The 17,880-nt window shown below is 32.5% G+C and overlaps 1 protein-coding gene across 1 annotated transcript; it reads right to left on the reverse strand.

Annotated features, from left to right (window-relative positions):
* Positions 1 to 400: 400 nt before the first annotated feature.
* LOC122595546 (TORTIFOLIA1-like protein 4) lies at positions 401 to 4,463 on the reverse strand. The gene is made up of 5 exons (XM_043767925.1): positions 3,467 to 4,463; positions 3,256 to 3,370; positions 2,025 to 2,512; positions 1,465 to 1,930; positions 401 to 750 (listed from the first exon to the last, which is right to left on the reverse strand). The coding sequence occupies exons 1-4, from the start codon at positions 4,295 to 4,297 to the stop codon at positions 1,499 to 1,501; spliced, it is 1,866 nt and encodes a 621-aa protein (XP_043623860.1). The 5' UTR covers positions 4,298 to 4,463; the 3' UTR covers positions 401 to 750; positions 1,465 to 1,498.
* Between the last annotated feature and the right edge of the window lie 13,417 nt (positions 4,464 to 17,880).

Raw genomic sequence — 17,880 nt, forward strand, 5'->3', positions numbered from 1 at the left:
AAGTCTCATTAGGAATGCTTTCTAAATATGTGTGGGATTTATTAAACATATAGAGTTTCATGTAAAGTACCTTCAAATATTTCCTACCAATTTAATGAATCAATTTAATAAAACCTCTCCAAAAAGGTCAGCATATATAGATATATTTTGTCATGCTTCCTAATCATTCCCATCTTATTCTATCTTGGTTGCAACATATAAATGACAAAAAAGTCATTCACTCAGATACAATGATTTGTGAGATTTTATGCATTAAAATGCGCTTTGGCCCTCCAGCATGTTTAACATTTACCTCTTAACAGTTTTTTGGATTAGATACGCATTTAACTGCAATTGAAGGCTTATGTAAACTGACTGTAAGTATGACTTCCAAGTGTAGAAATGTAAATCAGAAAAGACATTGTAGAAATCAATCGAATTTGATTCATGTAACTTATCTGACTAGATAAGCATTTGAAAAAGTGCAACAAACGTAACAATGGGGTAGAGTTTCACTTCTCATCGACACATTTTCGCAATGGCAATGGAAGCAGAACCCCATAAACAATAGTATAAACGTAACTTTGTGAACACCTAAATCATGTACACAATAGACAAAAGTTGTGTGTATGGAAAAAAGGGGCTTTTCTGTACATAATCTATCTCAGTGACCATGCTGTGACGGATTCTAGTATATAACATGCGTGATCTTGTGAAGTGCTGATACGCTTGACCGATGAAAAAATAATCTTCTAGCAGCTTTAAACAGATCTGTGACGATTGAAGAAACAACTTAAAGAAGTCAGATTTTACTATTAGTTATAGATTGTTAATCAACATTAATCTAAATATTTCCACACATAAATACTTGAAACTAACATTATGCAAACGTTTAAGACTTAAGGGTTTTGAGAAAACTATATGTACCCAATTTTGCTACAGGTGGCAATAAGGACAGAATTTGGATTGGTTGGTATCGCCCAACCTGATTACGACCCGATTAACCTTTTTAAAGGGTCAAACAGGTTTGTAGGTTAAGTGGAATTTAACGGGTTAGTAAGATAAAAGGTTTGGCAAGTTGAGATTATCATTTATAATTTCTATATTCTTTCAAGTCTAATGTTTAACCTGTTACTGGTTTATCCATAACCCAACCTGAACTAAACACATTGATTAAACGGGATATGTGGAGTGCCCCAAATATGACCCGGCCCATTTAGAACCAACCTAACCTGAATGTCAGTTTCATGTTGTGTGTATAGAATTGACATCTCTACCAATGAAATTGGCATATACACTAAACTTCTAGCCAATGGGTAGGAGGAGGTATGCAATTTACAGAGTGGTTACTACACTAAAAGCGGTCTTTCTTAACTACGGCGGTCTTTCTTAACTACTGCTCCCCGGTTCAAAGGGAAATACAGGAAATTGAGGGTACTAATACAAAAACTAGTAGCAAATAGTATTCTACGGATATTCAAATACCTGATATTATGTTGCACTGTCGTACGGAACTGACCTAAGAGCCGCCATCAGATCTGTCAAAGTGACGGTTATGTCCTTGTGCAACTTTCTTTTTTCGAACGTTCATTAACGACTCTAAACTTCTCCCTGGACTTCCAAATCCACATTCTGGTGTGTTTGGAGAAATTCCTCCTCTAGGGCTTCCCAGCTTAGTAAAATCGGGATTAAAGTCTTTATTTGGTAAAAATCTATCAGATGGTGATTGGTGACTCCCACGGAAAGGTGACTTTGGACTATGATATGACCCCTCTGCCTTCCACCAATATTTAGGACTCAGAAATTCAGTACTCATGCAACAAGAATCAGCACTTGAAACTCTTCCATTTGATACTGCCAAATCATATGATATTTCATCCAATGTCTTCTCTAGCCCGTTTACTCGTGTCTCCAAAGAATTCATTCCACTACGAGAACTTCCAATGAATTTCTAAAATAAATGACAAAAACGAGTTAGTTAAGGATCAAAATGACCTCATTACAAAACAAAATATAAACGATTATCATGAAAAACTCTAAAGCACCTGTAACATATTCAAGAGATTTGACTGCTGCTTTTCAATCTGAACAAGCTGTTTTTGTATCCGAGACATATCCTCAACCTCTTTCTGGTTTCCATAAGAATATGCTACTTCATGTCCATCTATGTCTATGTCCATCTCAGAGTCATCAATTAGTGGAACCACACGAGAACCAAATCTTGTTCTATTAGAAATGACTCTTTTTTCCGTTTCTAAAATGATACTTTTGACAGTATCCACTGTATCAGGAACCACCGTTTTTTCACTCATGGTTTTTTCTGCAGATTCAGGCTTGGGTACCGAAACTTTAACTTTTAAATCCAGTTCTTTCTCAAAATCCGTCTTTCTAGACATTGAACCATTCTGTTTCCTGTAGTTACTCTTTGGAGGGCTTCTACTTGGTGTCGCAGTTGGAGACGAACGTCGAATTGAAGAATGCTTTCTACTTGGATATGTTTCCTTTGACGGAGTCTCCAGAACAGTTTTATGTACTATATTAGAAATTATTTATGTGACGATTAGGTCTTAATTAAAACAGTCCCAACTTAAACGTGTTATAAAAGTACATAAGTAATACATGCTACCAATAAAGTCACCAAACAATATCAATTGGGGAATGCATCATGCCATCAATTTTAATCATCAAGAAGTGTAACCATTGACTACCAATATATATATAAGTCGTATCTATGAATATACCAAAAACTCCCAACATAATAATGTTAAATCATACAGAAACTAACAATTGTCATGCTACCAACAAAGTCACCAAACAAGGAATACATCATGCCATCTATCTAATCATCAAAAAGTGTCCCCATTGCCATACAATATATCTAATTACTCAAAAAACAACCTAATCACAACTTTAGAAAATAAATTATGTTCCATGTTCCAACTTTAATCGTTGTTCTTTAATATTAGAGTCATATAATTAACTATCTTTCCTTCCACCTAAACCTTTTACCAGAAAACCAACTACTTAAAATCCACAACTAACATAATACAAACACATTAATATCAACTAACCAACAATTAACTAATGTATCACCAAGATTTTTAGTAAGCCCAAAAGTTAATTAATCCTAAATTCCAACTAATCTCAATTATTCAGTCTCTTTCCTTCCCTCTTTTGAAAGGGTCAGATACCACTAATTTGACTACGAGTATATCATTTTACCAATCAATAACAACATAAAAAAGATTAAAAATAACAAAATCAATACAAAATTACCTGTAGAAGATGAATTGCCAGTCAATTGAGGTGAAATTGGTACTTGATCTTCATGTCCTGGAATCTCCTTCCACAATTGTAATGTCTGATTCATTGATTCGCGAACTACCTTCACCTATTACATTCAACAAAGTCTTTAACAAAAACGATATCGATTTTTATATATACTAATTAATACTAATAACAGTCTAAATTATATATATATATATACCTTGTCGAATCTTTTATTTTCTAACGAAGAAACACAAGAATCCTTAAAATCGATCAAAGTCCGTTTTTCGGACTCGGCCAATCGACCCAATGCCTCAACCGCAGCTTTCCTAACAGCCCAATCCTCACTACTCAAAAACTCAACCAAACAAACAACAACCAAACTCAAACAATTCTTACCCAAACCCGAACCCGACCCCGACCCAACTATACTTCCAACAACATTCAACAACGCCGATTTCGCTTTAAACCCATCAGATTTCACCAGTTTCAAAAACTTCGGCAGCATTTTTTTCAACTCCACGTGTTCAGGATCACGTGACGCATCAATTGCAGCAGATAAACATAACGCTGAACCCATCTGAGCGTTATGATCTTGTTCAGACATAACAGCTTCAATTAACGGTTTTGACAATGAACTAAACGGATGTGACGTAATCTCTGATGATATTGACGTCACCGCATGTACACATGCCGTACGTACCGACGTATCGTGGTCTCGCAGCCGTTTTATTACGGCTGCGAGCATTTTCGATACGTGTGGTGACAATGCGTCACCATGAGATACAGATATAAAACTTAAAATTTTTATACATTGTCTTCGGACAGAAGATTTGTCGGACGAGGAAGTTGAAGAGATGTACGATAAAAACGGGGCGAATGTTTCGTCGGTGAGGCTGCGAGCGATGGACTCGAGCTCGGTTGTCGCGACGGATAATGTGTCGCGGTCGGAGAGTTTGTTTAAACAGGTGATTACTCTGGTTTTGAGATCTTGTTGTTGGGATGAAGGCGGTGGTTGTGGTGGTAAGGATACTCGTTTTGATAGAGACATGACGGTGGTGATTCCGAAGATTACGGCGGTGGACGGTGAACGGTGGAAATATGGAATGTGTTTACTGGAAGTACACGAAATTGGTTGCTTGCAGAGAGAACGTGGAAGGACAGGTTGAGTCGATATATCTAAATAGAATTAGATAGATATAGATATAGATGTATAAATATAAAAATATGAATAATCTGTGTAGATATGGAAGTATATAACCTAGTAATTACAAATATGGAAATATATGTATTATTTGAAATAATTGAAATGGCGTGCAATTTTTATTTTTTTTTGGAATATGGAAATATAAACTTTAGTTATTTTATATACATTTTACACCCAATTTTGATAGTCTATCTCAAGATTGAATACTGACTACGTCCTAAAAGGTTTTGCTATTTCAGTCTTAGTGGCTATAGGCCGTATAGCATAGCTAAGTCTCGCTCACCAAATTTGTATTTATCAATATTCAAATCTTTACCAATCTAGAGAAAAACCACATTACTCATTATACACGCATATAATTACATGAAGTTGCCGTTGAAGTGACATGGTGGTTAAACGTTACCCTTTTTTTTTTTTTCTTTTCTAAGTACTCAATTTCGAAACTTTATTAGATTAATGATTATAAGCATATTTGCGATTTAACCAGCTAAATACATCTTAATCAAATTAAAAAGATTCATAATCTTCGAGCAACCTAAATAAGGATAAAAATTAGTTTATCCGTATTATTACATGACCAATTTGACACATTACCTTTTTGACGATTTTTCGACTTGTGGACTCTATTTTCAAAAACAAATTTTTACATACTTAAAGACTATTTTGTGCATAGTTTTTAGTATCACTTGAGCTTATAACATGTTAGTTAGTACGAGTAACTTATTTCCACAACCATTATGCCAAAGATACATTGGTTTTTAGCTGAGTAACATGAAAGAAAAAGATTATTCATATTAATGTTACCTATTTAATATCATGAAAAAGTAGTTGTGTTACATGTTACAAAACCAAAGTGATAGTTATAAATTAAATGTATACTTAAAAGTAATACTCGTATTAGGTAACGAGCATAAAACCCGCACGTTGCGACAGAATTTTGTTTTAGGAGTGACAATTTGTTATAAGGGTAGATACGGTAATTCAGTGTTGTAGTATACGAAGGACCATTTTGAGAACCATATATATAATGAAAGGAGTTTTTTAAAAGAAAAAAAAAAGTATGCTTAATTTTTTAAGACATACCATAAATAAAACTTCAAAATATTTTATAAGGGAATATAGATATAGATATAGATTAGGTAAAAAATAATATTGAAACATATGACAAGATATACACATAAATACGTAATATGTGCAACTAACATTTTAAAAATCTTTAATTTTTTTTTTAAAGTTAATTTTGATTCATGACGTGTTGAAAACAATTTTAACTAATAATTATCTTGAGATGAGAAACCCAAGAGCATAAAGTTTTGAATATGTACTTGTTATTTAAAACCAATGTTCACAATTTTTTATAACTATTCCCAATCATTCATGTATAAATTGGAGTCAGCAAAAAGAATTGCTCCCACTATTTTATAAGCGCAAGAAGACGAGAATGCCAATTGGCCACGACGTCTCTGCTCAGGTAATAATAAATTACTAGGGGCTAAAAGGTCATTCTATTCTTCACAAAATTTAATAGAACAAACTACTTAAGCAGAAATATTTTAAAAAACATTTGGCTTTTGCTTTTTACTCTTCTTTTTTACCTTAATTCTATCAAAAATCAATAAAATGTGTTTTCCTTAAGATTCCTCACTTTAAGAAGTAAGATGTCAAAATTGTTGGATGTTGGAAGTTGGAAGCATGTTATTGTCCAATTGGGATGAGAATTCAATTTCAAACAATATATATCCTTTCTTTTTCCTATTACTCTTTTACATGTTTATATATATGTCTTTAGATTAGATGAGACATTCTTGTTGTTGACTAGTAACATAAGTTACACTTGTAACTTACAAATGTAAATAAATAGACTTTATTTCTTTGTCATTGAATTGAAAGAAATAAAAAGGTATAATAATTTGAAATCGACCTAAAACCAATTTCCCTTCATGTGTTCGTATCAACAAGGTGAATGCATTTATTTTTTCTTTTTGAAACGGTCGAACTATTACTACATAAAACTACAAACTGATAAATCACAACTACTACTATTCACGATGATATATACATATAGACCAAAAAACATGATTTGTCAACAAGAGTACTGGATTTATGTTTTCTTTTTTTATATACATTGTGAAAATAGAGAAAATACATGATTTGTCAACAAGAGTACTGGATTTATGTTTTCTTTTATATACATTGTGAAAATAGAGGTCTTGTTATTTTAGAGAAGAAAAAAGGTACATGTACCAAACATGGAAGGTCACACCTAATAATAATAGCCATGGGATCCAATTTTGTAGGGGGAATAACCAAACACTTTGATAACTTGTAACATGACAAATGTGATGCATGTGATATCATGAGATTGCTATAAGGTCAACCTGGTTGGTCTATATTATCCCCAAATTTAATGAATGTTTTATATTATATGTTTGGATATAGATTTTAATTGATACGATATTTATTATGGTGTTTAAAGTTTTTAATTCATATACGTTATTAATCTAAAACTTGATGTAGAAAGTAAAGTATTGTAAATTTTCTAGAAAATAAGTAAATAACATTGGCAAAACCTAAGGTTTCAAGTCAAGCATCTGATTAAGTCTCTATCTATGTATCAAAGAGGCTTATAAAAATTTTAGATGTATGTGACACAAGATCATTACGGAGTAATTTATAAACTCCATTTGAAAATTAGAGACATGGAGTAGAGAAAGTGATAGAGCACGAATTAATAGATGTAATAGGAAGATGATAGTGAGCGGTGAATAAAGGGGTTAAAATTCATGTGACATTTCTTGGCTTATTAGGCAACCTTTTGGACACATTAAAGGTTGTGATGTTGTTTTCCTTTTGATAAGGTCTCAATATCCCCATTTCAATTCCTACAATGTTTGGCCTCATTACTATTTTTTTATTTTTTCAAAACATAAAAGAGAACATGGTGAATTAATTTAAACCCATGAACTTTATTTATGGAGTTTAGCGGACATATTTTGGATAACTCTACCTATCTAAACTGGTAAAGTAATTATATGTTCAATTTAATAAATCAGAAAAATGAACTTACTACTATAGTATTGACATTAACATTTTGTTTATATATATAGATGACTTTTTATGTACAAACTATCAACAAATCCTTGTAAATTGGAAAGTGATATATTTACAATTACTTTTAGTCATTCTCAACAATACATGCATTATATAATTGTATTATATATTGTGCAGTAAAATATATACAATTGTTTTAAATGTCTAATAAGTGATGTAGATATATCACTTCTTCGAGGAGGAGGATCCCAAAATGGCAAAATCCATTATCCATCAAATCTGAGTAACAACTAGGGTTGTAAACGAATCGAACGAACACGAACGAGACCTTGTTCATGTTCGTTCGTTTAACTTAACGAATGATTCACGAACAGATAAACGAACAAAATGACTGGTTCATGTTCGTTCGTGAACGATTGTTCACGAACACAAACGAACGAAATATTTATAAATTAAGTATTTTTATTTAAACTTTTCCTTAAATAGTTAGATATTAATAATATATATATATTATATAAAGCGAATAGTTATATTTGTAAAGGAACATAACAAACAAATGTTCACGAACGTAAATGAATGAGCGAGAGCTTTGTTCATGTTCGTTCATTTAACTAAACGAACGAACACGAACGAACTTCCCGCCGAACGGTTCATGAACTGTTCAGTTCGTTTACAGCCCTAGTAACAACTAGTAATTAAAAACATAAAAATGTATGTTAGTCCTGATAATATAGCTATTGAGACCACTTCTTATAAAGAGTCGTGTCTTTTCATATTCTTTTATCGTTCATCAGTTTTTTTTCCTTCTATCTTATAACACCTAAACCCATTCCTTATAGCCCTCTATTTATCCTCTACTCTTCTGTTATTTTATCCCTTCATATTTTTTCATACAAAATTAAACTAACTTAAAAAATAAACTAATTTATAAATATTCTTTTATTTTAATAAAAATCTATATACAAGTTTTGGGGGTTAGAAATAAATTTTTTAAAAACTACAATAATTATTTTGTAATTGCACAAAAAGTCTAGGGGTTAAATCATAAATATAATGCACAAAAAACTAGGGGTTAAAACAAAATTTAATATAAAATTATATTATATATATCATCTTCTTCGTGTTCAATATATATATATATATAAGAAAAGTGAGTATGAGGCTGTTATGCATCCAACTTGGGTGAAAAACCCATCATATACCAATAATTAAATATTTTGAATAAATGTTTGGTCCCAATGAATTTTATGGTTTAAAAAAAGATATTTGTTGGGGTTTTCACACAACTTAGATGTCTAACAGCCTTATATTTCCTTCTCCTTATATGTATATATATACACACATATTGCACACACAAATACTAATTTTAAAAACCTTTTTTTTTAACCTTTATCAACAAAAGGGACCCACCTCCTACCACCTCCTACACAAGACGCACATCTAAACTTATGACCCCCCTCCCCTCCAAAAAAAAAAACGCGATATAAGACATACGCCGTGCTACTTGCATCCTCCCCCTTATCAGCGTTGGACGCCGTTGGACACCCCTATAATGACCAGTCGGAGAGAGTGTTTGGTTTATTGGTTGGAATTATTATGTGTATAAGTTTATTTCCAACTTAGAATGAGAAACAATTAATTTGAAACTTAACTTTTCGAGTTTGAAAATTGTCGTATTTATTTCCTTGGGTTTGATACCCATATTTTAATTGGGAAATGATTCCCTCAAGTTACTAATAACTTTATGGGTCAAGGTTAAGTAACCTTGATCCTTGATTTAAAGTCAAGGGTTAAGATTAAATAATCATCTTTTAATCTCAACCTTTGATTTTAAATCAAGGGTCAAGATTTATCCAACTTGACTGATCAAGTTGGATAACTTGAGGGAATCCCTAATATATATATGATTGATGAGTCCTCCTTTCATTTTGCAAGTGTACTATTTTTTTAATTGCCTGAGGGTTTTGACAAAGCACTTAATAAATTAAGCATGATAAAAAAAATAAAAATAAATAAATGAAATCTGTCATTGTATTCCCATGCCTTCAAACCAAACATACCCTTTGGCTTTATACTGATCTCTCATTTGTTCTCTATGTGATCTGTTCCATTCGTCGCGATTCTTATATTTTAAAAGGTTAGTGCTTAAGGTTAATGCTTGAGGTCATACAACATCAAAAGGTTCAAGTCAAGCCAAGTCTTTCAATCTAGCCATTCCTATTCAATGCTAGTTTAAATTACATGTTCAATAGGTTTCACCATGTATAAATATATTTAAGATTAATTATAATAAACACATTCAAGCTAGTACTAGCACGTTACCCGCGCAATGCGGTGGTGGTCGTGACAATGCCGTTGTAGTGGGGGGCCGAGTGTTGATGGTGGAGACGACGTCGAGTGGTGTGAATAATTGATGTAAATGGTTAATGAAAATATATTAAAGAATAAAAGATTGATAGTGTAAATTAATCATTAATGTTATGGGGTAGTGTATGTTGAAATATTTCAAGGGGTGCTAAGTAAAAGTATTATATATTTTCAACACTTCCATAAATAAAAAGGGTTATTTCTTTTATAATATAGTATAGATACTCCAAGTAATCATCCAATAAGCAAAAACTAATAAATTTCTTGCAAAATTCCCAAATAATAATACTACATTATTTATTTTTATGAAACTATATAACTTATTCAAAATCCAACTAAGCAACAACTCTTTTATAAACATACATAATTACATATTCATCAATAACAACTTGCCAGGAATATTATAATATTTCAATGATTAATGCAAGCGACTAGTTGGAATATACATGGACATATTTTAAATGTCACAGCCGCACAGTCCTTTCATAAACCAATAATTTAGGGATCATTGATGATTGGAAATGCTACGAGCTAACAATGTATTAGTTGCTTCAAAATGTCTGATATATTCAAACTAGACGTACTCGAACTTGATTGACACTTTACTATCACAGTGTATATACACTTGTGTCAAAAGCCTACTTGAGTAGCGTGGTTGCAATCAACTTCAGAACAGTCGGTTTCTTATAGTTTTTGAGTCAGTAACAAGTAAAGCTTTTCCTTAATTACAACAACTTACTAGTTGTTTGAAACGAATAATGTAAAAAAAAGCGAAGTCAACGGGTCCGTAAAAGATAAAAGTCAAATGGTCAGTAAAAGATGTGTAATAATACTTTTCAAAGAGAAATGATGTACGAGTACTAAGTTGGTTGAAGACTTGAAGGTGGGGACGTGCCGCATTGATATATACTGTATGAGCCATTCACACATACATACACCGATACCGATGTAGAGTGAGTCTTTTACCCGGTCTGTATGATCACTTCCAATACAAATAATACGAAATTACGAAGAATAAAAAAAATATATATTACATGCTCTGATACACTGATACGGTAGTATCAAGAGCAAGCAATATACTACCCAAATTGCCACCTCATGTGTAACATTCGTGACTTTTGGCCTTATTTGACTTGTATTAAAACGTTGATGATTTTCATGAATTAATATGAATTTTGAGCATTTTATTGAGTTTTAATGTGACGTTAAGTTTAAATTTGGTTACGGGTTCGTTTTAACGTTTAAATGGTTAACGTTTAGCTATGTGTCAAAATTAGCGGAGCGGGGCCTCAATTATGAGACCCCTTGGTCGTCCCTCACCACACACACACTCCCACTCACTCTCTTATTTCTCCCTCACTCTCTTATCTTCTCCCTCTCACACACATCCTCTCATATAATTTTCTTCTTCTTCTTCTTCTTCTCCATCTATATCTAGAATCTCAATAAATCCTTCATAAGTTCTCCATAATTTTGTGTTTTTAAGGTCCAACTAACTAAATCTTGTAACCTAACTAATAATAATCTTCAACATCCAAGTATTTCCAAGCTTAGAAAGTGTTCTTCCATTTTTGTGCCCTAAATCCGAATTTGCAAGTCTTGAGTTGTTTTGGTAAGTTAAATCTCTCCCAAATTCATCATTTTATATTTTTAATTATGTTTTTGATCATATATAAGAGTTCTTGGGTCAAATTTCGGGTCAAAGCTCAAATGGGTCAAAAACTAGGGTTTTGGTTGTGTAATTGAGTCAAGATCGAAATTGAGACTTGTTGGGATGAAATGGAACGAAATTATGAGATGGGTTATGTTTAATTATGTTCAAATTTAGTTACTTACACTTGAAAATAGGTCTTGAAGTTCCTTGGGTCGGATTTGAAGTCATTAGGGTTTCCTAGGGTTACAAAATGGGTAAAAATGATTTTTGAGCTAAGTTGTGATGTTTGATTTAAGTATTTGGAGTGGGATATGTTTATTCACAATAGATATGTCAAACATTACTTAAATTATGTCTTGGAATCCTTTAAATCATAATCTAGGTCGATTTAGGGTTTGACAAGTGTGAAATGGGTCAAAATGGTTTCTTGGGCAGGAATTGTTACTATGAGTCAATTTGGGTAATGGGTCACCTTCATTCATGCTAAATTACATCTATTTATATCCAATATGAGTCAAGAAGCTAATCAAGTCGAATTTGAGGTCAAAAAGATGTTTGGGTCGAAATTAGGTGTGTTTGGTTACAAGGTTGCAGCTAGTCGAAATGTGTGCAGACCTGTTTTGAAAACGCCGTAACTCTTTCATTAGAGATTTTCAAGAGTCAAACCTTATATTTATGAAAAGGTCTTTGAGCCCTCTACTTTTGTTAAGAATTAAGTTTTGTCTCAATTGGTCGTCTTGTGTGCCAAAAGTAGTCTACAAACTGAAAGTAGTCTACAAACTGAAAGTAGTCTACACAAACTGAAAGTAGTCTACACAAACTGAAAGTAGTCTACACAAACTAAAAATAGTCTACAAGTATGAAAGTAGTCTACGAATGAGTCGAGTAGTCTACAAAGGAATCGTTTGAGCTTGTTGATCGTCCATAGGTTTCTTGTTTGAGTCTCTTAAGTTGTTAATGATTGTAAGTCATGGTTACAACAAGGTGAGACTCTTAATTTGTATTGTAATGTATATATCGATAGGTTATGGACATTAGGCGGTCGTTGGACGTTTATAGCTTGACTTATACTTGTAATTGCCGGCCAAGGTGAGTTTCGTAGCCCCGTTTCTCTTATATTTGGGGTGGAAAGTGTACTTGTTTCTTGTAAACGTTTTAGCGAATTATTTGAAATGATTTGATATTAAACGATGATTTGTGAACGTAAATGCTTTGTTTCCCGTAAACATAATCATGAATGTTTGTTATGATCATGCCGTTGAAATATACGTAAGACATGCCGTTGATCATGCATTTGAAATATATGTAAGTCATACCATTGATCATGCATTTGAAATATATGTAAGTCATGCCGTTGATCATGCATTTGAAATATATGTAAGTCATGCCGAAATGAACACGTCTTTGAAATATATGTAAGTCGTGCCGATATGTGTTAATTTGTGTTATGAGTATCTTATACTCATGTTATGAGTTGTTGAATCCACGTTATGGATTGTTGAATCCACGTTATGGGTATCTCTATACTCACGTTATGGGTATCTTTATACTCACGTTATGGATTGTTGAATCCACGTTATGGGTATCTTTATACTCATGTATTGGGTTGTTGAGCCCACGTTATTGAACGTTATTGATCCTCGTATATCGTTAACTGTTGTTATCCCGACACTATGATTTTAACGTTTAAACCTACGAACTCACCAACTTTATGTTGACACGTTTTAGTACACTTTTCAGGTGAACAGGTTAATGGAAGACGTATTGGATGAATTGTTGAGTGTTTTGCATGCTAGGATGGACTTGGTCTATTTTGTGGATCCGTGATTCATAGTTCCCGTTGATGGGTTATGCTTAGGATCATTTACCATCTTTTGAACTATTGTTTTGTAAATATTTGATGGGTGTGCTCCCTATGCATTATTCTTGATCCGGTACTTGTATTGAATGATTTATATGGGTTGTCCAACCCTTTTGTGCATTTAGTTGGCTCTATTTAATTTCCATGTCGTGCTGTGTTTTTCTTATGATATCCCATTATTCCGCCTTGTTGGGGTGTCACATCATGTACGTGTTAAAAGTAAAACGGTTGTTTTTCCTTTCTAGATCCCTCGTTTTGGAGATTCACCTATGAGGTTTAATTAGAGCATCTTTACTAGACGTACGTTCATAGACAAGATCATAAGCCTATTTGGACCATTTGGAGTCCACAGCTTTAACATTTTATCATTGAAAAGCGGCCGGTGATAGATTTGTACATCTTCTATTTTAGTCATACATTAGCTAGCATGTTTAAAAATATTTCATACAGTATTTGATGGTATATGGTTAAATTTACGGCTCTTCTTGTCTAGAAAAATAAAAAGAATATATGGGTGCAGTGAAAATTAAAGTCTATATATCCCGAATGGCCAAATGAAAGGGAAATTTAGTTGGCTCATACCGTCATAGCATTTATTTTAATTCTTTGCATTTATTAGAAAACTCAAATTATTGTGTTCAACCTTACTGTTTGATTTTGTCGTACAAAACAGAATTAAATGTATAAATGTTTGTTCTTTAACATCTGTTTTAACAAACAATAATGTAAGAAAAATGATAAATGGGTATAAACTTATACCTAAGAATAAGGATATATAGGTATGATAAATAGAATTCATATCTCATACATCATACTTCATAATGTATAAATATGTTATTATAAGTTTATGTTTTGGATATAATAAGATATCCAGCTTAGTTAAATTAAACCTCGAAATTGGGGGATAAATTAAAAATGAAAGAGATTATTATTATGGGAAATTTTAAATACAACCCTATCGGCGGTATTTAACGTGCATAAAAAAATTTGTGTTTTTCATATTAAAAGACTACCCCTGATTTTTATAGTAAATGTACAAATAATTTATACACCTTAAATTTAACCCTAAGGGCTGTATTTAGCAAATTCATGTTATCATAAGTAGTAATAAATTGCCTTCCAAATACATGTTATATCATGAGGTCCTCTCCCCAATTTGGGAACAACATCACATGGATATTATATCTTGTTTGGTGCAAGTCCAATGTCTCCAATGTAATGATGGGTAGCCATTCATTTGATTTCAAACGAAAACACACAAACCTACAAAATCTGGTCCATCTTCCTACATTTAATACATCATATGAAATATATTCAATTACATTACATATGCTTAAATTATGGAAAGTGATTTGTACGATAAACAAAGGCTTAAAAGTTACATACATGTGATGATATATCGGATATCGGCCATCAACTGATACGAAATATAGGTTATCGGCTGAACTTATTGTTTTGGTCAATATCGGCCAATATCGGTCAAAAAAGTTGACTTTTTTTTATAAAAAAAAAACACGGGTTACAACCAAAAATAGGGTTTCTGACTTTAAAATTAACAGGTATGTAAAATTTGTTTCATAACATATCAATTAAGACTGAAAGGTATGTAAACTTATGTTAAATTGTATATATTGTTAGTATCTATATATTTTAGATAAATTCCTTTACAAATTAGGGTATCCGATATATCCCCTGCATATCCGATATATCGCATATCAGGGTCGGCCGATGCGATACCGAAAACGATATTTACAACCTTGTATATAACACAAGCATCAAACCAACAATACACAACATACAATTTAATGCACACAATATTTCCTTGATGTATTTCACACCCTCATTTGATGTTATCTATTATAGTTTTAGGTGGTGTGAAATACACAATAGTTTTAGGTGACTTGGATCAGTGATAAATACTCATGGATTCGATCCTTATCCTATGCAAAGGTAAGATCTGCCTACATCTTAACCTTCTCCATACATGTCGAGGTATTGGAGCTCAAAACCCACGAAAGACGACAATGAGCAGTTTCTTTCTTTTCTTTTTCCATTTGCAAATACAGAGTTTATTAACTTTTATTATATATACGACAACACTACTTTTATATGAGATATTAAGAATGAGAATAATACATTAAAATTAGCATGGTATCCGCGCAATAAGGCGACATTGGCGGGGTGTGATGGCGGCGACAGATGGTGATGGTGGTGGCGGCGTCAAATGATATAGATAATTGATGTAAAGATTGATTTAAAAAAGGTTAAATCATAAAGGGATTATGGTGTATATTAATATTAAGGTTTGACGGTGATTTAATTCATTAAGGATAGTTTGGACAATTCATGTGTCTCATTTTTTTTTTTTTAACTTTCAACTATAATTTTTATATAATAATGTAGATAATATGTAGCCCGAATCTTTCATTGGGGCCTTTGAAGCAATGAAGCCCATCTATCATTGATTAATACATTCGGGTGTATGCGTATTTATAAACTCCCAAATCCGATTATAACAAATGAATTCGGAAATATTGGCCCATTATTGCATTATACTTGGAGCCTTGGAGGACGAATAACCAATATCTTGGTAGTATTCAGTATCTAACGAAGAGAAACCAAATTCGAAAACTTACAACTTACAACTTAAAGTATCATCGTAAAAGACAAGCAATTACTTGAAGACATACTTCTATTATTATATCAAAATGCTGATCTTTATGTGATAGTTCGATACTTGCAATACATAACCTCGATTTTATCGTGTGTGTTTTCTTCTTTGTTAAACTGTTTTTTAAAATAAAAATTTATGTGACTATTTATGTTTCCTATGGACATGCCTCTTATCTCTTGCCACGTTATACAACAGCACGTCGATTTTTTCCTTCTTTTCTTTCCTATATCATTACTTTGTCGTGGCCTTGGTGGATGATGCACCATAAGTCATGGGCCTGCTTAAATAAGATTTGTTTCCTTAGGCCTGATTAGTGGTAAGACTGAAAGCTTCATTCTACCCCTTTATGCTAGACTGAAAGCCTGTTAAGGCCCATCAAAAGCCGGCTGAGACTACAAGCCTACGACTCTACAGATTTATACAAGGCATGTAGCCATGTAGTAAACATCAACATGTAATTAAAGGCTGCGAACTTATTTATATGCTAGTTATATGATGTTGGATCTAGTTATAAAAGTTGATGTTACATCTTTCGATATTTACGAGTAATTGATATATTCTAAAAGAAAAAAAAACTTATATTTATGTTTTCTCAATAAATACCGCCAATTTGAGAATAAACAAATACAAGCATGTTTTGTAAAACTAGATGAAGGTAGAGTTATTATGTATTTTTATAAATATAGCTAGAGTTAGTAATCAAAACTTATAACTAAAAGCTGATAACTAGATTTTTTTTTTACCTCATACCTAAAACCTTTATTTAAGAATTCGAGTGCATGAGGGCTCAATGTCATGGGTTAATATAGCTTGGTTCTCACAATGTATCCCAAGACACTCCTTTCATGTTTGGCTCATTCTAAAAGGAAAATTGAAAACTTAAGATAGGATGTGACTGTGGGAAGTTGGAGGTGCTATGAATTTAAACCTCATGTGTTGCCCATTGTGCAACCAGGGACCTGATCCTCATGCTCATTTGTTTTTTGAATGTTCATATTCTTCCGAGGTATGGACTCTTGTTAAACTGCTGGCGGGTATGCATATGCTTGGGGCGGAGTGGAATGACATTATCAACTGGCTTACCCCTCTGGCGAAGACTAACTCTATCAAAAGTGTCGTTGATAGGATTCTCCTTGTCGTCACTGCATATTTCACATGGCAAAAACGTAATTCTTAGTTGTTCTCTAACAAGAAAAAAAGCACTCAAACAAGTTCAAAACATCACTGTGGACACTGTTAGATGTTTTGGAAACTTCCATCGGCAATTCTTCTGTAGGATATAGGGATTTGATAGTGCTATTTGTATAGCTTCGCATGTATGGCCTGTCATGCATGTGAACTAATGTGGCATTCAGTCACATTACTTGTACTGATTTGCTTTTGGGTGTTGTTATAAAGTTCATCTTTTACCAAAAAAAAAATGTGAATTGTTAAATCAAAACTCTACTACACCTTAATCATCACTTACATATCATAAATCTTAAAATTGAACGATAAACCAACTTTATATTATTATATACTAAACTTTCAATCCAAATCAAAATGTAGAAGTATAAAAGAAATGATATTTTGTCATACAAAATCTTAGTAATAACATAAACTTAATATCAAATAAACTTATTAATTTTTTTTATAATCTTATTATATTATTAAATGAATAAAAAAATAATCTTACCCTAAAAACCCAAAGTGAAAAACAAGATTTTTTCCTTTCTTTAAGGCTATCTCTAATGGGGTGCTTTAGGTGTCTTTGGATAAGAATATGATATGCTATCGTATATCTAAAATTTATAAAGATGTATAAGAATATATATATGTAA

This window comes from Erigeron canadensis, chromosome 4, assembly GCF_010389155.1.
Source record: "Erigeron canadensis isolate Cc75 chromosome 4, C_canadensis_v1, whole genome shotgun sequence".
In the NCBI taxonomy this organism is placed as follows: domain Eukaryota; kingdom Viridiplantae; phylum Streptophyta; class Magnoliopsida; order Asterales; family Asteraceae; genus Erigeron; species Erigeron canadensis.